At 38.2% G+C, this 25,389-nt stretch overlaps 1 protein-coding gene across 1 annotated transcript in view; it reads left to right on the top strand.

The window, feature by feature from the left end:
- KCNU1 (potassium calcium-activated channel subfamily U member 1) overlaps positions 1 to 25,389 on the top strand; it is a 128,951-nt gene that overhangs the window by 83,181 nt on the left and 20,381 nt on the right. Inside the window, 4 exon segments of the mRNA XM_032288020.1 lie at positions 13,929 to 13,951; positions 15,875 to 15,971; positions 19,465 to 19,689; positions 21,094 to 21,283. Coding sequence (XP_032143911.1) covers positions 13,929 to 13,951; positions 15,875 to 15,971; positions 19,465 to 19,689; positions 21,094 to 21,283 — 535 coding nt within the window.

Raw genomic sequence — 25,389 nt, 5'->3', positions numbered from 1 at the left:
GTCCTTAACCCAGTGTGTAAAAGGGTGAATTTCAGATAAGTTCATAAAGGCAGCCAATTAGTTATGTATGCCTAGCTAGAATTTCTGCATTCCTGTGAGAGATACTTCTTGCTCCTTCTCTGCCTCTTGTTTCCCATTGCCTCTCCTAAGGGACATTTGTATAAACCCTACTGTCCCCACCAAATTGGCAGCACTGGGCCCCCATAGGCTGATACGTAAATGTGTAACTCTTAAATCCTGCATCGATCTATAAAACATGCATTTCTCTTTTTTCCTTCTTCATCTTCCCTTTTTTCTATCCCTTTCTTTTCTCTCTTCCTTATCTTTAGCATTTTATTTACTTTTGCTTATCCAGAGATATATTGAATGGGTCATCAAAGTTCTTAGCATCTTCTGAATAGCATCATGATGTCTGTGTTTCTGATTAGTAATTCTCTTATCTCATGAGAGGTTATAATTCACCAAGCTGAACAGTCAGTAAATTACCTTTTCTTTTCCCTGGACACTTAGAGTGAACCAGCCATCGAGGTCCTCTCACCATTCCCATGCTGAGAAAGGTGATGCTCACCGATTTCCTTATCAGTTGGTGGCTTCTCATGCTTTAAAGAAGAGAGACGTGGCACGAGGCTTTATGTCTGGCTCTCTTATTAATTGGCAGCCATATATTATCTCCAGGCTAACTTTCCTATCTGTGAAATTAGAGAGAACATGAGACATAATCATCTAAAGCTTTGAGCTTTATCATTTACTCCTGTTCCAGCTGCCATATCCAAAACAACTTCAGGGTAACTAATTTCTTCTTGTTGTGCTTTGCCTTTTCTGAAAGGAAAGACTTCCACTGGCCGAGCACTGTGGCTCACACCTATAATCCCAGCACTTAAGAACGCAGAAGTGGGAGGATCACTTGAGCCCAGGAGTTCAAGACCAGCCTGGGTAACATGGAGAAACTCTGCCTCTACAAAAAATACAAAAATTAACCAGGTGTGTTGGCACATGCCTGTAGTCCCAGCTACTTAGGAGGCAGAGGTGGGAGGATCATTTGAACCCAGGAGGTCCAGGCAGCAGTGAGCTGAGATAATGTCACTGCACTCCAGCCTGAAAGACAGAGAGCCAGACTCTGTCCAAAAAAATAAAAAAAGACCTGCTGATTATAATTGCCAAATATCTGTGTCCAACCAGTTCCAAAATACTACCTCATGCAGAGGTCATAAATCCTTTTCCTTCTCGTAGTTTATCTCTCATTTTAAAAAAGTTATCATAAATTCACTAAAACTATTAAACTACGTATTAAACTATCTTAAAGGTAGAGATGCATCTTCGTTGTGTTGGGTGCGGGGCTGGGATGACATGCAACATTGACCCAGAGTGACCTGACATAATGAAGTTTCATAGTAATGGCTAATTACTGCTACCTACCTCTTTATTATTAATTCCTCAATTCCAGCACATAAAATAACTTCATCATTTTCAGAATTTGCATGACTAATGGAGTGAGTTCTGATAGAATAAGGATAAGCTTCATAATTAGGTTTTGCTGGGAACTTGTGCAAACCAGTCTATTTATCATTTGGTCAGCTCCTGATTTTTAATGAGGACATTGAGAGGGACTGAAGCCTCTGGCAGCATTCACTTCATATTTTAATTACCCACAGTAATTCTGACAATTACACATATGTCATAAATCACATCATAATGACCCATGAAGAAAGTGTATTTAATTACTGAAAGGGGAGTTCTCAGGTTAAACGGGTGGCTGAGATATGCCATGATGTGAACCACATTTGAAAACCAATAGCCGGGTGCAGTGGCTCACACCTGGAATCCCAGCACTTTGAAAGGCTGAGGCCGGCGTGTCACCTCAGGTCAGAGTTCTAGACCAGTCTGGCTAACATGGTGAAACCATGTCTCTACTAACAGTACAAAATTAGCCAGGTGTGGTGGTCCACACCTGTACTCCCAGCTACTCTGGAGGCTAAGGCAGGAGAATTACTTGAACCCAGGAGATGGAGGTTGAAGTGAGCCAAGATTATGCCATTGCACTCCAGCCTGGGCAACAGAGTGAGACTCCGTCTCAAAAAAAAAAAAAAAGGAAAGAAAAAGAACACCAAGCCTCCAGTTTCTGTGGCCTAGGAAAGCCAGTCTCTGAAATCTGTTTTAGTGAATAAGGAAAGCTGTGGTTGAATTTCCGTTTCCATTAGTCATCACTCCTGTCCTTAAAATAATAAAAAACTAAGCAAACTGAAAAGTAGAGACTTTTCTTGGCCCATCAGTAAAACTGAGGTTGTAGGGAAAACCATCATCCAGAAATGTGGAGAATCGCAGCTGAGATCTGCTCACTGGGGGAAGCACTGAAGCTGTAAACTAATAGGAACATTTACATGATAGTTGGGATGCATTACTAGAGGCTGAGTTTAGATAAGTATAGAATGAGAAACTCTGGTGGTGGGCGACACACTTTGGAGGATTTTGCCTTCTGGAATCATACCAGGTTCCAGGATTTTTCAAGTGAAAAGCCTAGAAAAATTTCTTCAGAGACTCTGGCAGGGTGTGAGAAAGGGTAACCATTGTGAAATACAACCGGAGGCCGGGTGCAGTGGTTCACGCCTGTAATCTCCTAGCACTTTGGGAGATCAAGGGGGGTAAATCACCTGAGGTCAGGAGTTGGAGACCAGCCTGGCCAATATGATGAAACCCATCTCTAATAAAAATGCAAAATTTAGCTGAGCAAGGTGGTGGGTGCTCGTGATCCCAGCTACTCAGGAGGTTGAGGCAGGAGAATCACTTGAACCCAAGAGGCAGAGCTTGCAGTGTGCCGAGATTGCACCACTGCCCTTCAGTCTGGGTGACAGAACAGAGCTCCATCTCAAAAAAAAAAAAAACACAACCTTTAAGTTAGGAGTTCAAGACCAGCCTGGCCAACATGGCGAAATCCCATCTCTACTAAAAATACAAAAATTAGCCGGGTGTGGTGGTGGACACCTATAATCCCAGCTACTCAGGAGGTTGAGGCAGGAGAATCGCTTGAACCTGGGAGCCAGTGGAGGTTGCAGTAAGCCAAGATAATGCCACTGCATTCCAGCTCAGGTGACAGAGCAAGATTCCATCTCAAAAGAAATACAACTATAGCATTCTCCATGACAAGGGCCTGCTCTCCGGGGAAAAGACTTCCTAGGGCTTTGTCTCAGCTGAAGGAATGGCATGTACCCCACTCTAGCCCTGTATCAAGAAGAATGGAGGAACATGGGGAGTTAAGATCCATGCTGTGGTCACAGCCTCAAAAAGAAGACCCACTAGTGTCATTGCTTTTGTCTACTTTATTGTCTTCGAATTTCCCTAAGAAATGCTTCTTCAGTAGTCTGTTCCTTGCACCTATTTCAACTGTAATTCACTTTTGTAATACTGAAGCTCTACTGGTGTGGTGATAATGTGTGGGATACAGGAAAATTATATAATTGTATGATGAAGTCTCAGATGGCCTTAAGTTCTGTTTATAATTTCGCATGTGCTGGGATTACAGGTATGAGCCACCATACCTGGCCCTCTCTATATAGACTTCTAATCCTTCAGCTTTTTCTTCTGAAGATTTTTATAAGTCTTTTTTTGCCACATTGTTATCTATATCTCAAGTATTTGCCATTTTAAAATATTACTACTGATTTTTTTTTAATTGCCTCAAGAAAAATTCCACCAAGGAAGCTCTCAGGCTGAATAAAGATAAGCCCTTTGAGTGGGCATTTCCAGAGAGCTGCTAGAAAGCTCAAATAGTAATGTATTCTGTGAATGAGGATTTTTAACAACTTCATATCTATTATTTTCTCTCTAGCAGCTGCTAGACTGCTGGTTTTCACAGCTATTGTTATCGTAAGGCTTCTGATCTTGAAGACTGCTGTTGAGCTAAGGAGAGCGGAATGAAAATAGCACTTCTCAAAATGCTACGAAGCTTATTGTTCTTACCAAGATCTCACCATTTTTCTTAAATAAATACTTCGCATTGCTTCAGGTCTCTGGTTTATTTCCAGGACTCTGAAGATTTTGATTTTGATAATTTTTGTCAATATTTTCCTTGCTTATTTAGAATAGTGAATATTCAGAGGCTCTTACTCTGCCATTCTGGAAGAACGTCCCTTGTAGTTATATTTTATAGTTTATTTTTCATCTTTCTATTAAATTTGTAATGCTTCATTAAGCTGGTTTAAGACCATCTCTTTGCAGCAATGCCCTTCTTCATCTCTAACTTTATACTTTTAATCTGCAAAGCAAAAATCCAAAAATTTAGAATTATAGATAATTCATGAAAAAAAATTCCATTAACAAATGCCACTGAGTATTTGTGATATCTTTGGTCCACGTAAATGCTATTTTAAAATGTTGTCAGGCTGCTTTCTAGTTTAGTAGTGAAAATCCACTTCACTACGTGTTTTTATATGGTTTGCCATACAAAAGCATTGTGTTTAATTTGCAATGAAAGTATAGCTGAGGTAAAAGAATACAATATATGTTGATATTTTCAAACTTGGCAATTACCAAGATATTCTCAATTCACAGGTAAGCCACGGTTAGAAAAATTATAAAATTTTGAAAGAATATCTTAACACAGCAGAATTTGCAACCAAAGTTTGTTTCTGAGTGACTCATTTGTTAGCCAAGCAAGAGAAGTCACTTACTGATGGTGAATCAATTAAATTGTGATTGCAGCAGACAAAAAAATGTATCCAGACAAAATAAACCTGCCAAAATAAACCATTAATCTTTCAGCAAAAATCATTACTGGAAGAACTGAAGAAATTAGAAGCAATATCTATCAGTAGTCACTTAAAAATAAGGAAAATAATTGTGAGTGGTTTCCCTCAGCTTTTAATGTCTTAACATACATTACTGATACAACTTAGTTATTCTTTATTCAAGGAGTCAATGCAGAGTTTTAAGTGCCTAAATAGCCTCTGTGAATAGTCTGCATGGCACAACAACATGTGGAGATATATTCAAAGAAGTTCAGAAAACACTAATTCAGTACAATCTGAAGAGGAATCTGCTAAGATGTATTACAACTGATACCAAAGTGCATGTGGAGCAGAAACAGCCCTAGATAGACAAATTTACAAAGTTAGTAAAATGTAAAATGCATAAAGACTATAGTTCTTATTGTATTATCCATCAGAAAGTATCCAGTGAAAAATGTATGAATTTATCACGAATTATTTAACCAGAAGTGTAAATGATGAATTTCATTATCTCTCCTGACCTTCGTCATTGTTAGTTCCATAAAATTTTTTAAGAAATAAAAGCTGAATATCCTGACTTACCCTACCTCATATCAGTTTAAGAACTTACAGTAATGAAGTTTTTTGTGAATTTTTTTGTTTTTGTTTTTGTTTTTTTGAGACAGAGTCTTGTTCTGTCACTCAGGCTGGAGTGCAGTGGCACAATCTCATCTTACTGCAACCTCTGCCCCATCAATTCAAATGACTCTCCTCTCTTCTGCCTCAGCCTTCCAAGTAGCTGGGATTACAGGCATTGACCATTACACCCAGCTAATTTTTATATTTTTAGTAGAAATGTGGTTTCACCATGTTGGCCAGGTTGGCCTCGAACTCATGGCCTCAAGTAATCTGCCTGCCTCAGCCTCCCAAAGTGCTAGGATTACAGGCATGAGCCACTCCACTGTCCTTGGTCTTTTGTGTTATTTTTAAAATCTGGATCAAGATTAAAATGTTTCTGAATAAGAAGAACTGTGCTCTCAACCACTATTTTGAAACACTAAATGACTTCAAAACTTATCATTAGGTACAGGTTTCATCATCTCTATTAACAAATTTAAAATTGAAAGTCAAAGCAGAGCTAATACATGAAACTTATTCATGATAATTACAGTGACAATTATCAATCTTTGAATCACAAGTAATGTCATGCTTCTTTATATCTTTCCAATGCTGTTAAAAGCTAAAATAAGAAAAGAGATCACTATTTCCACACAAATTTTCTGTAGTTATGTTTTCTGATCTCAGTTCCAGCATTGTTTTTTTAGACCTTGATGGAAGTGCTAAGGAAATTTCTATATTTCAAAGTTTATTTAACAATGTAGTTGAGAAATTTCTACCTAAAGTTTCATTGTAAGTGATTAATCTGTAATATAATGACATGCTAAAAGGCAACTATTAAAAGAAGAATCTAATAAAATTTTATAAATCCCTTCAAAGCAATAAATATGCTCAATTATTATAGAATCATATGCTCTTGGAGCACTATCAGTATTTGGTAGTACCTATCTATGTGAAAAGATATTTTAAAATATAAAATATGTTAAATTTCATTAGAGGTCAACATTAACATATAAATATTTGCAATTAATTTTGATTATAAAGAATATTGATTATGAATGCCAATTTTGAAAAATCTCTTAGAAATTATTTTCTTTTCATTAGTAAACCTATAATTTAAGAAATTTAAACTACTAAACTATTATATTTTAAATATCAGGTACCTACACAGTATCGATTTAGCCTCTTGGCCTGCAGAGCTTAAAATATTTATTATTTAGCTCTTTACAAAATAAAATTTATCAATTCTGTTCTATAGTTAAGATGACCAGTATCACATCAGATGTCTGGGAACAATAGTTGAAGATGAAATTTATGATAATTTGACAAAGGCAATAATTTTCATTCCAAACTATTAGTAAATGTTTTGAGTTTAGATTAATAGGTTGTTGGAAATTGGGAAAAGTAGGGGTAAATAATACTTTTAAAGAGAAATTGACTCAATTATGTAATTTCAATTTTCCACAGAAACAAAAAAATAATAGTACAGTAGATAAAGTAATCAAAGAATAGAATGTGATGATCATTAATACACCTAAAATTTGGTGTAGTTACTGTTTTTCTTTTACCCTGGAACCCTGAGAAAGAAGGTCAGCTCCTTTAAGGTCAAACAGAAGGGATGGAAGAAGATATCAGAGAACATATATTTTATTTTCTTTTTCACACAGTAAAAAGAGCTTAGACATGATTGGGAATCTATTTCAATGGAGCTTTTGATATGAAAAAGAAATATAGGAAAACATTTTTTCTTGAAAAATAAGAAACTGATCACCAGGAAGGGAAATATTATTTATATTTGTATTAAGATAGTTTCAAACAGATACCAATTGATCCTAGCCTATAAAAGCCAAGGCTGCTTACCTTAAAAAGCTTTGACAGTACACAATTTTGCATCTTCCATTTATTCCACAAGAGCAGTAAAGAGAGAGAGGCATGTGCTGCCTGAGTTATAACTAGTGGCAAATGATGGGGAGATTTTGTTCTTGCTATGAGACAATAGCAAAAAGAGTCTGAGTAAAAACTCACTTACCCACATGCACAGTGATTCCATTGTACAGACATTTTGGTTAGATATAAACAAAATGTATTGCCAAAATCTGTGTGTGTGTATATGTTTGGTGGTGATTTTTAAATTGTAGAAAAGTTCCCACGAAGTTTATAGAATCATTTTTTCTTTCTCTCTCTGTCTTTTTCTCTCCCCCCATAAATGATTGCAACTAAGTAAAAAACATTTACAAGGAAATAAATGACTTCCAGTATTTCCCTCTGGAACTTTAGGATAAGAAGTGGAACATCCATATAGTTTCTTGATGCAAGAGGTCATAGCTTCAAGGAATCCAGCTATGAATGTGGCCAAGAGTCACACAGCAGGAAAGCCTAGGACTTAATGACCTTTAGAAACTTCATTTCAAATTCTAGGTGAACAGAGCAGGGTGAATATCCTCCTTCTTACCCCCTTACATTCTCATTCACCTTTAATTTAAGGAACTAAATTGTAGGAAACATGAAATATGAGTGTCCCTGCCTTACTGAGGCTTTCTCACCCTGCACCTCTTCTACGGTCCACTAAAAAATCCTGACACTTACCCTCCAACCCTAGTCACAACCCTACACTAGTCACACCTTCTTGTTAAAGAACAGTATCCACCACGTTTTCCCTCCCACAAGAGACTCCTAATGCTAACTTTTCATCTTTAATCAAGGCATGCCCCTTTTGAAAAATAGCCATTGTGTAACATACAGACTGGGAGGACTCCATGTCATGATTGATCCCAAATGGCCTCCATCTCCATTATCTCCATGCTTCTTGACAGGTTGCTGGTGCAACTAAAAAGTTATAACACTCAGGATGCCTGCATTCACAGGCTTTCCTCCAGTGATGGCTTCCAGATGTAAGGAAATTTTTAATGTCTGTGGCCCTCAGCACATCATTGAATCCTTCCAATGTTTTCAAAAATCTGTAATCACCAGCACACTGTGTTGACTCCATTTCAACATTCAGCCACCGGGATTTCAGAGAAATGAAGCAATATGAATAAGACTTCACAAATGGCTTCCAATTTCTAGAGAAAAGGCAGTCATAGTATCCACATACCCTGTAATTATTTTAGTTTCCTCTGCAGAGTTTGCTACCGCCTCTATCCCTCCCTCACACACACAAACACATGTGCACCTCACACCAGTAACATTTTGAGGGGTCCTGTTGTTTCCCATCCCAATTCCTTTGGGGAAATATTAATGTTGATGATTTTCCAAGCCAAGCCTTCTAACCCACTGCATAAGGAAAGCATTTATGTCATGTTGAACTCTGACCTGAGCTCAATCCCTTAAAACCTTAAGAAGTGGATCAATACAATGAAAAGAGAGGTAGTTTTCAGTTACCTCTTGTTTCTACTCCTCATAGCCATACTTCACCAAAAGGAGAAAAAGTAAAAAACAGTCTTGTGTCTGAAATTTGCATTTGTTTCAATGATGCGTTTTAAGATTGGAAGTGTCAGAGTAACTGACTTCGGTGTTCAGTTCCTTGTCCAATGCACGAAGAAAACTGTATCCCACAGCTGTCTATGAGAGGGAAGTATCTTTTATTTAGATCAATCTTTATGCTTACTATGCCAGTTGATATTTAGAAAGTGTTGGAGAGTGTGAGAAAGAGCACCTAAAACTACAACCGTATGCTGAAAAAAATTGACTGAGGACATTACTCCCACGAGGGTTGAGACTTACCCTGAGCCCCAGGCTTTTCTGTATAGGGCACAAACTCCAACTTTTATTAAAGGTACCCACTGCTCTGGGTCATGTCTCATTTGTCCTCACATTGTAGAAAATCCCAAATGCAATATCCATGAAATATAAAGGGATTTAAATGAGGGTTCATCTGCAGAATGGGTGAGAAGGAGGGAAATTGTCTTTTTATCTTTCTCTTTTCATCTGGTAACAATTTATACTCAAAGATACCTACACAATTGTTTTCACAGAAAAGATTCTGCAGAAAAGCTGTCAGTTTTTACTCATCAGAAATAAAGCAATGCTTAACAGAGAGATGCTAAAATATGTGCTCAGATGTGGGCTTATCTAATAGAAACTCTATCCTAGTCTTGCCTCACCTGGACTGGGGCCACTCTGACCTTGGATCTAACTTCTAAGCTAGGAGGTAGAAAAAAAAATGCCTTTGTGGAGATTTTAAATTGTAAATATTGAAAACAGAGGCCATGAGTTTGATGGAGACCATCTGTAAAGCAGCATTTAAAGGCAAACAGAACATTCTGTTCACAGCTGATCAAGTTTACCTTATAACACAGTTTACATTCTCCTATGTAGACTGAAATAAGATTATACTGAATACAACTATATCCTGAATTTTCATATGCTTCCTTTCAAAAATACCATTTATAGATATTTTTAAAATAATACCTACTATCCCTACTATTAACATTTATAATTTTATAATGACTTCATGAAGAATCTGCGTGTGCAAAGAATCAAGAGTGACCAGGAAGCAGAGAGAGGTTAAAGAATACAGAACCTGTTTATCTTAAAACATTTCAGGGATATTGGCCACCTAGCTGTCTTCTCTTCCATTAAACATCAGTAGAACTCATCAATAAACACTGAAGTGTAGAAAGTTTTCTGCACAACTATGGAAGGCTTTCTAGGCATAATATTTCAAGTGTTTTGTTCTTTCTTTCTTCCTCTTCCTCCCAGGGAGCTTTTCAAATTAGCACAAAGAAGTATCCCCATTTGGGCCACAGAGTGACCAGTTTTAGTCCTGAAAGTCTCCATGTCCTGGGATACCCAAGCAAAGCAGAATGACTGGTAGACAGTAGGTTTATTTTCCTCTTCCCAAATGATTTCTTAAAGTTTTTTCAGATGGCAACCAAAGGGGCTTGGTTCTTTGGAAGTAACAAGGCTGTGGTCAATGTATGTCACATCCCATGAGATTTCATGGCAGGTCTTTTTAAAATTTTACCTAGTAAAGGAGTAGCAGCAAGGATTAATTGGCCAAGCTAGATGCAAGACACAGAGCTTGGTGCCTGTTTCACTCCTCATGGAAAAAGAAGGGATCACAGAGGCCTTTCTAACAGGGAAGGTGAATTATGTCCCCAGTTGCTGGGTCCTGAAAGTTTCTTGGTGCTCACAGGATCTCTTTTCAGCTTGCGCAGACATGGGTTCTTGGGGAAATGAACTACATAAAATTGTCAGTTTTTTTAAACCTCAAATTTCCCTCCAAGGTAAAATAAAATGCCTCGTAATGAATAAACGGCAACTAGATGAAATCCCGAAAAATTAAGTCATAATGTGGCCATAAAGATTAGGCTCAGATTCTAATATTTGACTACAGTGTATGTATAAGTGTGGGAGGGGATATGTGAATAAAATTGCACTGATTATGTAACGGACCCTTACATTTCCCAATTTTAGGTGATTTGTTTCCCCATAACATACAGAAGTCATCAGAATTAACATGAGTATTTCCAAGTCAGGTATAAACTGAATATAAAGTCATTGAAGAGAGGGCAGATGTAGCCCTTCAATATACAAAAATCTCAGAACCGTCAAAGGTATCCTGAGACACAGGATTTTTTCTCGATTTTTGGTTAAAACTTAACTATTATGTTCAAGACGCAGTTACAATGGAGCTTTCAAAAGATTGAACCAAGAAAGCCTCTCAAAGTGCCAGACACACAAATGCTCTTCCCTCCTTCTCTATGCTAGAGCTTCATGAAAGTTGTTATTTTTGTAAAACTCAAATCTTGCCCCAAAAATATATTGCTCTGCATCCAGGCCAGAAAACTCTCTCTTAAGAATTTACAAGCCAACTGCGGGGTTTTAAGGAAATTTCAAGTAGAATGGTCATAAGCAAGGATTTTCTAACACAGCCGAAAATGAGGCCTACAAAAAAAAAAAAAAAAAGAATTATAGAGGCTTTTTGAACTTCCTAATAAATATTGTGAACAGTGGAAGGTCTCATTTTTTGGCAGATCACTTTCAAGAACCATCTGAGTCATATCTGTAAGTTGGAGAAAATAATGATGACGAATTTACATTCCTGGAAACTATGCCTCCTGACCTGGCACAGTGAAACCTAGTCCACCAACGTAATAGAAGTTTTCTTACATGGTTTGGTCTCTCTCTCATCAGGTGCCACCACTAGCAACCAAAGGCACAGGGTTTATTTATTTTTTCCTTTAACTGATGAGATTTATACAGGATAAGTTGCTGGAAAAATGGGAGAATAGAAGTTCTATTCAGAATGGTCACAGAAAACAGGGCTGCCTTTCCCTGCTGGAACACATTCAAGCATGCACTCGTGAAACACAGTCTTCATGCATATCAAAGCAACTCAAAGAAAAGCAGTCATCAGAAAGGAACGCTGATCTGTGTGCTTCTCTACACAGCCACAAGTGGACAGGCTGCAAAAATTGTTCTTATCCAGCAGCTTCCGAAGGTGGAAGATGGACAGAGGACTCTGAGAACATTTCAAGGTTCATTGCTTCCTGCATGCTTCCAGGAAGCAATGACCCTTGGGCAGTTCATTGTTGGGCAGTAAGAAGCCAAGCTTATGACCAGGGAACCAACCCCATCCTCATCCCAAACACAACCTGCTGAAGGCCACTCCATGTAACTCCCAGCATGTTTCTTGCCAGACACTCCCATACACAAAGCCCCTCCTTCCACCTTGGTCAGGTTTCAACTGGTGGTTTTTGAACTGAATGGTACCCCATGGCTACCTTTCCCTATTCCTTGCTTCCATGTTCTAAGACTGCTAGTGCTGAATGTTCCCATAGATGATTTATTAGTCTCTTTAGGAGAGTATGTTTCTGTGAGGATCATGTCATTTGCAAAGCATATGGCAGAAGGGAGCTTTAGTTAAGTGATGGTGATGTAAATTGCATTCAGTTTTGCTTTGGCAAGGACACCAGATGGATGCCTTTATGATGAAGTGGGTTTCCTCCAGCATTTTTTAAATTATCGGTCTCCAACAGGTGTTTCCTTTAAGGCATATCTGTTTTTCATAACACTAGAATGAAGAAAAATGTTGTCTGTGACAGCTTGTATACATATATCACGCTTTTATTATGATAAAAATGTACAGTGATTGATTCACTGTTCTGAGTCATGTTAAAATGTGCTTGGGAGAAGATCATCTTAAATTTGCCAAAAGGGCACTTAATTACCGGACCAAAGACTCTTCATTTATTATGAGGGTGGAGAGTGTAGAGAAGGAGGGGAAGTGGGAAAAGGCTGAAAACAGTGACCAGAAGGAAAGTAGTAGTAGCAGCTGTAGACTTGAGTGCTGAGGGCAGACAGCAGGGAACCACCTCCTAGAAGGTAACATAGCTATTTCCAAATTGTTCTTAAAGAGTTCCTGAAAGACAGTCACTACCAACTTGATTATTGCATGTAAACATATGTTCTGAGAAATCCTAGGGAGAGTGTCTAGGAAGCGACTCATGGAGAGAAAGAGGTTCTATGAATGAGTAATATCATTCATCAGTTCTCCAAATCTGATGAAAATCAAGACCAGACTCAGGTATTAGGTGAGTTTTTTGGTGAGTCCCATTAACAAGCTTGGTATAAGGCTATCACCAGGGTCCTGTCTGGTACAATTAAGAGAGTCTGTGGGGCTTTTGGAAATTGGTGTTAGAGAAACATCATGAGTTAGAACTCATGACTTATAGATATGTAAATTGCCAAAAGACATGTTAATTTGAATGAACTGGGTAACCCATTTTGGTCAAGCTGACCTTGAAGCTTATATGTTACGTCATCTAGCTAGGCAAATGATTAGAATTTACTAAACCCACTAAGTTTATAGGTAGTTCTTAAGTGCAAGAGGGGATTAAGGATTGCATCAAGACCTTGGCCACTTTTGTAAAGAATTACCCTCTCTGCCTTTCCAAATCTGTTTCTAGCGCCCCATTCCCCCCACCCTGGCTTCTCTGCCCAGGCCCTCTGTCCTATTACTTTAAGTTTGACATGCCAATCTAAGTTGGAATAAATTCTTTTGTCTGAAAAAAAAATATGATTTAAGATAGCTATTTAGAAGCTAACCTGTTTGAGGAAAGCAAAATTGCTTGTCATTATGTTGAGGTCTGAGTTTGGGGGCCAGGTGTTGAATAATAGCTATATTAATTCACAAGGAAACCCCTTAACCCTGAAGCATGAAGGGGAATAGGTTGTATTTCTCCCAAAATGTAGAGTAAAATCTCATGGGACAGCATTGTTATCAGTTACATCTGAGATGAGCAGGACCGAATCTGTAGTGTGACACACAGTACACTGTATTCCAAAAGGTTTTAGGGGATAATAACAGATACTTTTAAATAAATAAATAAAATAAGTAAGTATGTAAGTAAACAGTAAAAGGTTTTGTGGTCAGATAAGTTGTGAAACACTTGATTATCCAAATTTTAAAGGATTTCTATATTGCGGAAATCCTTTTGTATTCTACTATCAGAACCAAATTTTAAAGGATTTCTCTATTGCAGAAATCCTTTTATATTCTACTATCAGAACCTTTTACAGGCCAAAGCACACTGTGACTATATTAGTCCATTCTCACACTGCTAATAAAAAGATACTTGAGACTGGGTAATTTATAAAGGAAAGAGGTTCAATTGATTCACAGTTCAGTATGGCTGGGGAGGCCTCAGGAAACTTACAATCAGGACAGAAGAAGAAGCAAACAAGTCCTTCTTCACATGGTGGCAGGAAGGGGAAGTGCAAAGAGAATGCGGGGAAAGCCCCTTATACCTGAGAACTCACTATCACAGGAACAGCATAAGAGTAATCATCCCCATGATTCAATTACATCCCACTGGGTCCCTGCCATGACACATGAGGATTATGGGAACTACCATTTAAGGTGAGATTTGGGTGGGGACACAGCCAGACCATATCAATGACTCTCAAAGAGGGGCCTTTCCTCTCAAACTTTGGTTACTCTAGGACATCTCCAGTTACAAATATAACATGGAACATGTGTCTTGCAAAAGGAATTGGTTTTAGAATGGAATGGACTTATGTCCTGGTAACAGCTATGAAATCTCAGTGGCTGAGCACATGAAAGGTTTATTTCTTGTTCACATTCCATGTCTAGCACAGACTAAGTAGGCCATGGCACTCAGTTCAAGGTGCCCACTGGAGCAGACAGGTTGCTCATCTCCATAGCAGGCTAGGAGAGGAAAAGGTTTACCTGAGAGCTTCTCACTGCCTGAGCCATCTTTTCTCACATTTTATTGGACAGAGCTAATCACATAGCCCCACTTACCTGTCCCTACACTCAGGAAAGAAAGCAGAACTGAATATGGTGAGGTTGGTAACATCAAGCTCAGTACTCTATTCAAATGCCAGCTTTGCACTTTGTTAGATCTTTGACTTTTATTCATAAAATAAGGAATGGTAGTCTTTAAAGTCTCTGGCAGAGACAGAAATGCTCACCAAACATTTCAAGTTACTTCCTGTGTTCCCCACGTCTCTTAAAGTCAGCAGGAGCCACGTGACTAATGAGATGAGAGCAAAAATAAAGCAAGTCACCCCGGGCAGAGACACTTAGAGACCTAGGCTTGGTTCTCTAGTTCTTTCTTCTCTCCTGCCTGATGACTGAGGAGGATGCGTGTTGCAGATGTTGAGGCCATAAGATGGTACAGCCTCTGTTCCTCAGGTTCCAAATGGCTGTGTGGAGCAGAGACACCTTTTCACCTGGTGAAATATATAGTGTAGGTGAGAAGTAGTAAGCTGTGTTGTGTTAGGCCCTGGGAACACTGAGGTTTCTCCTGCAGTGTAAACCTAGATTTTCCTGAATTATGTAAGTCTTTCTAACTCTCGATTTTCTGTAATTTGACAAGGGTTTTCTTATTCTCTGACAGTAAATATGCATTCCTTAGGATGAGAGTGGGATTTTTCAAAAGATCATCCAACCCTGTCAAATATTGAATATATTATGAAACAAGTATGTATCTAACTCCAGTGTGAGATGACCAAGTGGATGGCATTGCCAAGACTTAGATCAAGATCAGAGCAAGGTCTAGGCAAATGCAGACCAGTGATGAAAGCTTTAAAGAATGCAAAAAGTATTAACTAAATAAGGATGTTTCAACAGGGACCTATTTGGGAAAATATATGGAAAGGAGAGGGGAGGAAAACAGGCTAAAAAGAGAAATGCCACCCATGATTGAATCTCTCACAGCTATTTAAATTCTATATTAAGGTGTCAAAACACTGCTCATGATCTCTGTCAATGAATAACAGTATCATATAGTATCAAAATTAAAAGCAGAAATAATTACCTTCAAGGTATGTATAATCTAAGGCCAAAAAAAAAATCTTTATGTGGCTTTTGCCCAAAATGTTTAGTGTGTCTTCAGCTATGATACAATCTGGACTCTTGTGCTCTTCAGACATGAGCCTTTATTCTAGTGTCTTGCAGATCTGATGTCATTCTACTTATGTTATTCTCTTCTTTGAGTTCAAGGTTCTAATGAGTTTCACATCTCAGCTTTGTTGCAGAGGAGCTCTAAATGGCCCCAGACTTACTCTCCATTCTTCCCATTTAGGACCCTTCTACAAGAAGCAGAACAAGATTTTGACCAACTGGATAGCAGTGGCATGTTTCACTGGTGCAAAACAATCCCTTTGGACAACGTGATTCTGGTAAGTGATCTTGCATCACCATATCTCAAACAAGATAAAGCATTTCTTAGGGTAAATGATGTTCTTATAGTAGTCATTTCTCTTTGTAAACTGTAAATTTGTCAAAAAGAAAAAAAAAACATCCCCCAACAGCTATATGAATAATATGCAAAGTAACAGGAGGCATTTGACAAAGCCTATGTGAGTAATATGCTGGAATTTCAAACAATTACATGTCTTCTACTATTTCCTCTCTCCTTTAACAGTTTAGCTGACTCAGTTATTCAGAATCATGTTCTCCTGAAGTTTTGCTGTTTTCCTAGTAAAGCTAATTAATTTAAATGCACCAGGGAAATCTACTGTTTACAAGTAATCTGCAGTCTTTTTTTTCTTAAGTAAATAAGCATTTTTCTAATGTATTGGTTTTGAAATTTGGATTTTCTGTGATAGTTTTTTCTTAGAGCTGACTCTACTTAGACTTGACACATTAGCCACAAATATGCCTCCTAAATGTTCCATACAACCAGGGTGAATCTTTGTAGATATTAAAGTCATATCCTTACCTCTCTTCTTAAGGAGACAAACTAACTCAGCTCATAAAAATGTCTGCAACTAAGATGTAAAACGTCTTGTATCCTAAACCACAGTCTGACACTTGCTTTCTAGATGCCCACTACTGTAATTTTCTGGAACTGGTAACTCAAGTATAATCTCAGTGATTTAACTTAAAAGTAGTAGCTGATAAATTTAACTAATAAAAATGATTGTGGCCGGGCACAGTGTCTCAAGCCTGTAATCCCAGCACTTTGGGAGGCCGAGGTGGGCAGATCAAGAGGTCAGGAGTTCGAGACCAGCCTGGCTAATATGGTCAAACCCCACCTCTACTAAAAAATACAAAAATTAGCCAGGCATGATGGTACATGCCTGTAGTCCAGCTACTCAGGAGGCTCAGGCAGGAGAATAACTGGAACCCAGGACGTGGAGGTTGCAGGGAGCCCAGATTGCGCCACTGCACTCCAGCATGGGCGGCAGAGTGAAACTCCGTCTCAAAAAAAAAGATTGCTTGCATGCTGTATGAAACCTATATATATTTTTTCATATATGACTAATTGATACATATATATACACACACATATATATGTATCTATATATAGATAGATAGATAGATTCTTGCTTTTCAAAAGTAGTTTAGTTCACTTTTTTTTTATAGAGGCACACATGCACACACACACATCTTTGTGGCTCAGTGCCAGTGTCCTGACAGAATATATTCCAACTTTTGTAAAACCGTGATCAATCATTTGATCAGAAATGCAAAACTGTCAGAGCTGTCATACCAACTGGAAGACTGTTAGGGTTGCTGAAACTCACCATTTTAGCAATTATGTCTTATTCTGAACTATACAAAATAAATATCCGTTGAGCAGGAAACCAAACATATTTTCAGTGGGAGGCAAATCTTTAGAAAGGTCAGGAAGTTGGTTGCAGATGGAGACATTTGAGACCAAAGGATGGAAATAGAAGAAGTTTTATTAGATCATATTTATTAAGAATGCAGATAGGTTGCCATGATTTATATTTCCCTTATGATGGTCTTTTGTTAAGTTTAGGATGCCTTCTAGTTTTAAAAATGCTAAAGAATTTGAAATGTGTGCCCCTAGGAAAGAAGTATCTGTATTGCAAAATTCAGGAAGGCTTTAAACTTGGTTTCGTTTGCAAAAGGGTCAAGTAGAAGTTGTCAGTTTAAGTTACTTTGAGCAAATAGGACATCCTCCCTTCCTCCAATAGCCACCATCTTTCTTAATCGAGAGACAGTTTTGTGCCACAGTTTCTTAGCGAAATTGCCTCTCTAGCTGTGCCCATTAATGCACTCTGCCATGTATCCTTGTTTCTAATTGTTTAATTCTACTCAGAAGAGCAATTGTTGGACTTTAGACATCTTACATTAAATACCGTTAGAGGCTTCATTATTCAAGTTAAAACTAATCAGATTAGCTAGAGACAATTATTTAATAGATTTGGTTAAGATTCATATTACTCTAGAAAGGCTTCTCCAGACAAGTAGCTTTATTTTCCCTCATGGGGAGATCCCTCTTGGAAGGAGAGCACAGTATAGTATTTCCCAGTATATGCTAATTTGGTAAATTCTAATTGTAGAAATGTCAGATGTTGCTTATTTATCCTGTTAGATTTCATCAATGCCTGTTTCATAGAAGCTTGCCATTTAACCCAGCAAAGGACTGGCAAAAGGAAGAATGATATATCTATTTGAAGTATTCTGAGTCTTTGTTTGTCTAGGAATGTAGGAAACGCTCATGGTGAAATTTTAATACATTTAACTTATTCTATACCAAATTCTAGGTGTCCTCCTTTGAAAATTTAGAAATTCAATAACTTTTAGATTTGATCAGTAGTGAGTAAGAAATATATACTTTCAATATATTGCATTCTACAACAAAATTCACTTTTTGGGTTTTTTTTTTCCATTTTAAACACAAAGAAATTAAGAACGAGAGAGGTTAAGTAATTTGCTCAGTCATATAGCTAACAATAGAAGCAGAATGCAAAATCATGCCTTCTGACTCCAAGTCCAAGGTTCTTTCTGTCACATCCCAGTGCCATTAAGAGGAGACATTAGCCATACTCTGAAAGAAACCACACATAGGCTAAATATAAGTTTTCTTCAGAAATATCACTCTTTAAAGGTTACATTTATTGTTTTTTATGAGTCTCTATGAATGTGGGAGAAATGTACATATGTGTCATGTATATTATTTTGTTTTCAACTTAGAGACACAGAGGTGATGTTAACAGTTGGCAATGCTGATAGTAGTATGATACATATTCAAATATTTGAGATCAAATGAAGTTTTTATAACATTTCTATTTCTTTTATGCACTTTGCATGATGAATTTCCTTGATGCAGGAAAAAGTCTACAGAATCAGTTCAGTGTATTCAACTGAACCATATAAAATTGTCATTGTTCAACCATTTTTGACCCGTAATAAGGTAAATTCATATGGTTCAAACTAATGAATGAAAACTCACTGAATGCTGCAATATGTTATACAGCTTGCTGTAATTTTCAGGACTCACTAGAAGACATGATTTAGCAAGGAATTTGGAATGTCTTAGGTTTTCATCAAATTTTACTATGGCACATACAAGGCTAAAAATATGTAATAAAAATCAATAAATACTTTTCCCATTTGGTCCAATGATTTCACACCCTGAGGATGATGCTGATCTGAGTTTTAGTTGATGACTCCAGGCTAATTGTAAACTAAAAAGAAAGTGAAATAAGAAGAAATTCCACAAAAAAGTAAAAGGTGTAATTGTGCCACTTGTACATGAGTTCTGTGTTTTATAAACAATTTGCAAAATTCTATTCATCTTATGAAAGTAGGGCTGTGGATGTACCTAGATGAGTTGAGAGGAGGAGAGGGAGCCCACTTGGAGGGATCCTCATCTTGTTTATAAAAATGACCAGACTCTGTCATGCTTGTCCTTAGAAACGAACTGACAAGTTGAAACACGAGTTTCAGAACCACATTGTAGCATGTGTATTTGGAGATGCCCATTCAGCCCTGGTGGGGCTTCGGAACTTTGTAATGCCCTTGAGAGCCAGCAACTACACCCGGCAGGAGCTGAAGGACATAGTGTTCATTGGGTCTCTGGACTATCTACAGAGAGAATGGCGATTTCTCCGGAATTTTCCCCAGATATACATTCTGCCTGTAAGTATCATATAAGGAATAGTGAATATTTATAAGGATTATAATATTAATAGGACTAGAATTAATCATGATAATAATAACTTGCAGTTCTATAGTGCTTACCAGGTGCCAGAAACTGTTCTTAGATACTTTACTTATATTAACTCATTTAATTCTCAAAACTACCCTATGGGGTAGATATTAAACTTTATGCATGGAAAGAGAAAATAACTTGACCAAGATTGCACAGCCAGTAAGTAACAAAATTAGGATTTAAATCCAGATATTGTGGCTCTTGAGTTAATGCTCGAATCACCATGTTTTATGATCTTTGTACAAATAAGAGTTTCTCTGCATTTCTGAGTCTGATTGTAATTTAATGGTTATACCTAAGCTAATACTGGTCAGCCTTTGCTGCTCTAACTTTTCCATCTCTTCTGGAGACATTTTATATGGACCATATAATGCCACATGGTCCCTGAAAGCTGTATGAAGCGGAGGGATTTTGCTTATGTGGTATTGTGGTTGCAATTATATTTTTCCTGAAGTTACATAGATCTATATACCACTCTATGCCACCATTTCTCTGGTTGACAAATCCATTATTTGCACTGGGAAATGCACCAAAGCATTTGAATTTTCATGAGATAATACTGCCAATATATCACGCTAGTGCAAAAGGAACCACGATTTTTGCCGTTACTTTAAATGACAAAAACCGTGGTTCCTTTTGCACTAACCTAATATAATAAATTTTTCAAATTTCAAAAATAATTCTCTCAAGAAGCAAATTGCATTTGCTTTTTTAAAAAGCCACTGTAAGATCCCCTGTAGTACCCCTCTTGCTTAAATTCATTAAAAGAAATTAAAAAAAAAAAGATCAGATCTCCTGATCCAGCTAGTATTAGGAATTTCCACCATATTAGACTCCAACCTACCTGAAGACAGAACCAGATTGATCTGTTTTACCACCGAAGAAAGAAGCAACTTCCACTTTGCTAGTTAGAGAGTGCAAGTTGGGTCACCTGTTTGTATTAGCAATATTGTGAGGATGCACATTTTGCCTCTAGATCCATACCCTCTTTTCTTTGAATGTTTTTCCTCATCACTGTTACCCTGACCCTGCTCTCTTCTTCTTCCACCTGAGTCAGTGGCAAGGACTTGTGTTCCTCCCTCCCCACTCTCCTCTGTCTCATCCAAACTTGCTTTCAGGAAAGAATCTATGAAACTTATTCACACTAAAATATTAATGATTGATAAGGTTAAATTTGTCAGATATGAGGTAACTAAGTTTTAACATCAACTCAGTGAAGGCTGGAGCTCAAAGCTCAGAAATTGCATCACTCTCAAAGAGCCGCCACCATGAGCCATGATATAACATCCCTCCATCAGACAAGTGCCTCCTCTCTATTTTCCTCTCATTAGGGATCTGCACTTTATCCTGGAGACCTCCATGCAGCCAACATAGAGCAATGTTCCATGTGCGTTGTCTTGTCCCCTCCATCCAAGTCATCAAGCAGCCAGACTCCGGTAGACTCAGAAACCATCATGGCAACCCTCATCATCAGATCCTTGCGAGCTGACTCCTCCTCTGACCTGTCACTTGCAATGCCAGGTGAGCATAGCACCCCTGGTAGGAAGAAGCTAAGAAGTATGGAAAAAGAAAAGGGAATTAACTCCTCTTTGAAGTATTTTAATTATGGGGAGCAAGAGGGTGGCCAGGTGTCTTCTGAGGTCCCTTCCAACCCTGAGAATCCTATAGTAGAAATAGCCCACAGTTCAGTGCTCTGGAATTCTAAGTCAAATGGAAAATGATATGCATCTTCTAAATGAAATGCACATAACACTGTTTTTTTCATTTTGAAGGAAAAAAACACAATTTTGAAGTGCTATCATTTTTGTTATCAGTGAACATAACAAGTGGTATGTTATTTTAATTAATGAGGTACTATTATAGTTATGATTATTATTATTAAGAAATTTTCATTGGATCTTATATATCTAATGCAATCAAGTTAAAATTCTTAGTTTTGTGGTTGCGAGAGAACCATGATTCTGTTTTACTTTTTGAGATGATTTCAATACATGAAGTTTAGAAGACTAACACCTTTTCTAACATCTATAGATTAAAAATGTCATCTTCAACTTCAGACTAGAAGGAGATGGTGAGAGAGAGATGCAAGGGTCTTTCCAGGATGGGAATCATGTTTTTTTTTTTCTCTTTGTATTTCTCTCAGCTCCCATTGCAATTACTGTCATTTAGTTGATATTTAACAAATACTTGTTTAATTGGAGCAAATGAGCTGTGAGCCAGATACCTGAGGAGCTTCCACACATTTCGCTGTGCCCAAAATGTGCCTATGATCAATTCTCATGACAAAATTGTGATTTTTCTTCTTTCCTAAAATGAGAAAAAGTGTATACATTAGTCTATTTCTAAAAATTGGCCACCATCCCCTCAACCTAATCTGAAAGTACTATTACTGAAGAATTTTCTGTGTCTAAAACAGACTTCCAATTCAAGAAATAAAAGTAAGTCATGATTGGAATCCCCTGGATCCAACCATGTTACTTGGGGATGATTGATTCTCTGTATCAAGATCAGATACTCAATCTTTGGGTCATGCAACCTCTGACCACAGCTGTCCCACTTTGCGTGGCACCTGAAGAGGTTAGCATTGAAGGCATTGCAAGGCTTTCCATGATAATGGCTGTGGATAAAAATGTTCATGATTCAAACTGGGAAACCAGAAAACTCTCTCTGACTCCTAGACACTGTTGCTATGCAAGAAAATATAAGGTTATTGAAACAAAGGAAAAAACAGTAATCTAATCTTTGGTGGGCAAACTGAGTCAGCTGTTAGACAGACCTTGACTAAGCAACCAATGCTGACCCAGCAGCCAGGATTTCAGGGTGTTTTGCAAAGCAGGATTAATAACAAGGCACTTCACGAATATCAAAGTGCCAGGAGCAGCCACACTCAAGAGGGGTAAGCCATACCTCTGCTGAGCAAATCTGAAAATCCATAAAAGTGCTGTTGTATTCTGCCATAGGAATCCTTAACTTAGCAATTAGGGTCACTCCACGGATTCACTCGTCATTTGTGTGGGGGTGTGTGTGTGGGTGTGTGTGTGTATGTGCATGTGCATGCTTGTAACTGTCCATAATTGGACAGAGAGGAAGTATTCACTTTAAAAGCAGTATAAATTCATATACAAATGAAAATGCATGCACAATATAAGCCCAGAATAAACTGACAACATCGTAAGTCATTTAGTTGATGGTCTAGGCAAATAGTTCTTCCTATTACTACTATTATTAAAATTTCACCTTCAATATGGACTAGAAAAACAAAAAACCTATGATTTGAATTTTAGTTTCCTTTGTATCTAGTGATTTTAATAGTGTATTAATTCAATCAACAAAAAATATTGATTTTGTGTAAAATACCAGGTACTCTATTACCAAGAAGGTTGCCCTTAAAAGAGGAGCTGACAGTTTTGGGGGAAGGAGATTGAGGACAGAAGGAAAAATAATTGGAAAGGCAGAGAGAAAAAGGAAGGAATGTCAAAGTATTGAATCATGATGAATGTGCTTATCTGAAGAGATAAAAAGCAAAAGTTAGAGAAGAATGTGCTAAGTTGGGCTTGTTTGGATGGGATCATACCCATTTGTGTGACAGGGAAACATAGATCCAGACAGACTTTAAGGACCCACCTAATGAAGGCATCAGGTCTGCTTATCCGGCACTGCCACATCAGTGAAGTCACATTTTAAGAACATTTTGAGGCCAGACACGGTGGCTTACGCCTGTAATCCCAACACTTTGGGAGGCTGAGGCAGGTGGATCATGAGGTCAGGGTGACCAACATGGTGAAACCCCATCTCTAATTTTTAAAAAATACATAAATTAACTGGGTGTGGTGGCATATGCCTATAACCCCATCTACTCAGGAGGCTGAAGCAGGAGAATCGCTTGACCTGGGAGGCGGAGGTTGCAGTGAGCCAAGATCTTGCCACCTCACTCCAGTCTGGGCGACAGAGCGAAACTCTGTCTCTAAAATTAAAAAAAAAAAAAAAAAAAAAAAAAAAAAAAATTAAAAAAAGAACATTTTGAGATAACCTATGAATAGCAAAGGGCCATTACCCAAAATTTTCCCCAATTACTCTGGCATCATAAGTCTCTGCCTGGAGTTTGTATTAATAATATAGATGTTTGTACAATTTTCACAGAAGCCTGTTTGGCCTTCTTAATCATTCTCCTCATTTCTTTCTTTTTTTTTTTTCTTTTTTTCCTGAGACAGAGTTTCACTCATGTTACCCAGGCTGGAGCGCAATGGCGCGATCTCGGCTCACCGCAACCTCCGCCTCCTGGGTTCAGGCAATTCTCCTGCCTCAGCCTCCTGAGTAGCTGGGATTACAGGCATGCACCACCATGCCCAGCTAATTTTTTGTATTTTTAGTAGAGGCGGGGTTTCACCATGTTGACCAGGATGGTCTCGATCTCTTGACCTCGTGATCCACCTGCCTCGGCCTCCCAAAGTGCTGGGATTACAGGCTTGAGCCACCGCACCCAGCCCCCATTTCTTAATAATACACCATACATAAGAGGTAGAGCCAGGAATACCCACCTCCAAGAGCTGAAATTATGAAAGGTTGTGAGATTCTACCAGGAGGCAGAAAGCATGGTCCACAATGAGCACTAAAATAAGATTTGTTGGTACGCAGTTTTCTATCTCTTTCACTAGGGGATAGAGTGGTTCTCAACCAGTGGCAATTGGTCCCCTAAGGTCACCTTACAATGGCTGGAAACAGTTTTGACTGTCATCATTGTGGGGATGCTATCCCCATCTAGTGGGTAGAAGTCAAAGATGCTGCTAAACATCTTTCAATACACAGGATGGCCTCACAAAATTAGAAAATGTCAACAGCAGCAAGGTGGAGAAACTCTGCCCTAACCTATTTAGTGAGCCCTTTGAGGGATCAGTGGGTTTTTCCACATGTTCATAGTCAAGATAAACATAAATGTGAAGCCAAGCTAAGACCACCAAGGCTATTCCCAGCAGAAATTCACCAAGCGACATTGGATGGGGCGGGGGTGGGGGGAGCAGCAGACTGAGTACTCTCTGAAGGATCAGCGAGAATGCCGGCCCTCCTGGACAGCTCCATGGGAGATTTTAGTTTTTTCTGTAATACTCTAATTACTGCCCTGTCACATCACAAGGAGAACAGGTTGGCAAACCTAGGTACTGAACTAAATAATCTGTGCATAATCTAAACATATAACGGTAATTAAGCCTGACAACTTAATATGCTACTGAAATTTAAATGTACAGAAGTAATCTACAATTAAGCAATCTTTTGTAATAGCACCCTGCCAGGTTGGAAGATTTCAGGTATAATACTATGTACTATTAGGTAGCAAAAATATTGACATCAGTAAAATGTACCCAGGCTATGATCTGACACATTCAAATTAACCATTGCTCTAAAAGGGATGGAGTTAATGTGGAAATTCAGTTGCTCTCCTTCAGCCAGCTTCAGAAGCAGATTTTCATATAGTTGCTTCAGCTGATGTGAATGTGTCTATACCCAATTAGAACACCAGACTCTAAAAGTCAGTCTCAAGACCTTTATTAGCAGATAACTGGAATCAGAAAGTGGGGTTCAAAAAAGGATTTCCCCAAAGAGAGCTTTCTCCTTTGCAGGAAACTGATTTC

Source organism: Sapajus apella, unplaced genomic scaffold (assembly GCF_009761245.1).
Source record: "Sapajus apella isolate SASKATOON/1434 unplaced genomic scaffold, GSC_monkey_1.0 scaffold21, whole genome shotgun sequence".
Lineage (NCBI taxonomy): Eukaryota > Metazoa > Chordata > Mammalia > Primates > Cebidae > Sapajus > Sapajus apella.
Note: the sequence above shows the minus strand (reverse complement) of the source record. Positions and strands in the feature narration are given on the sequence as shown.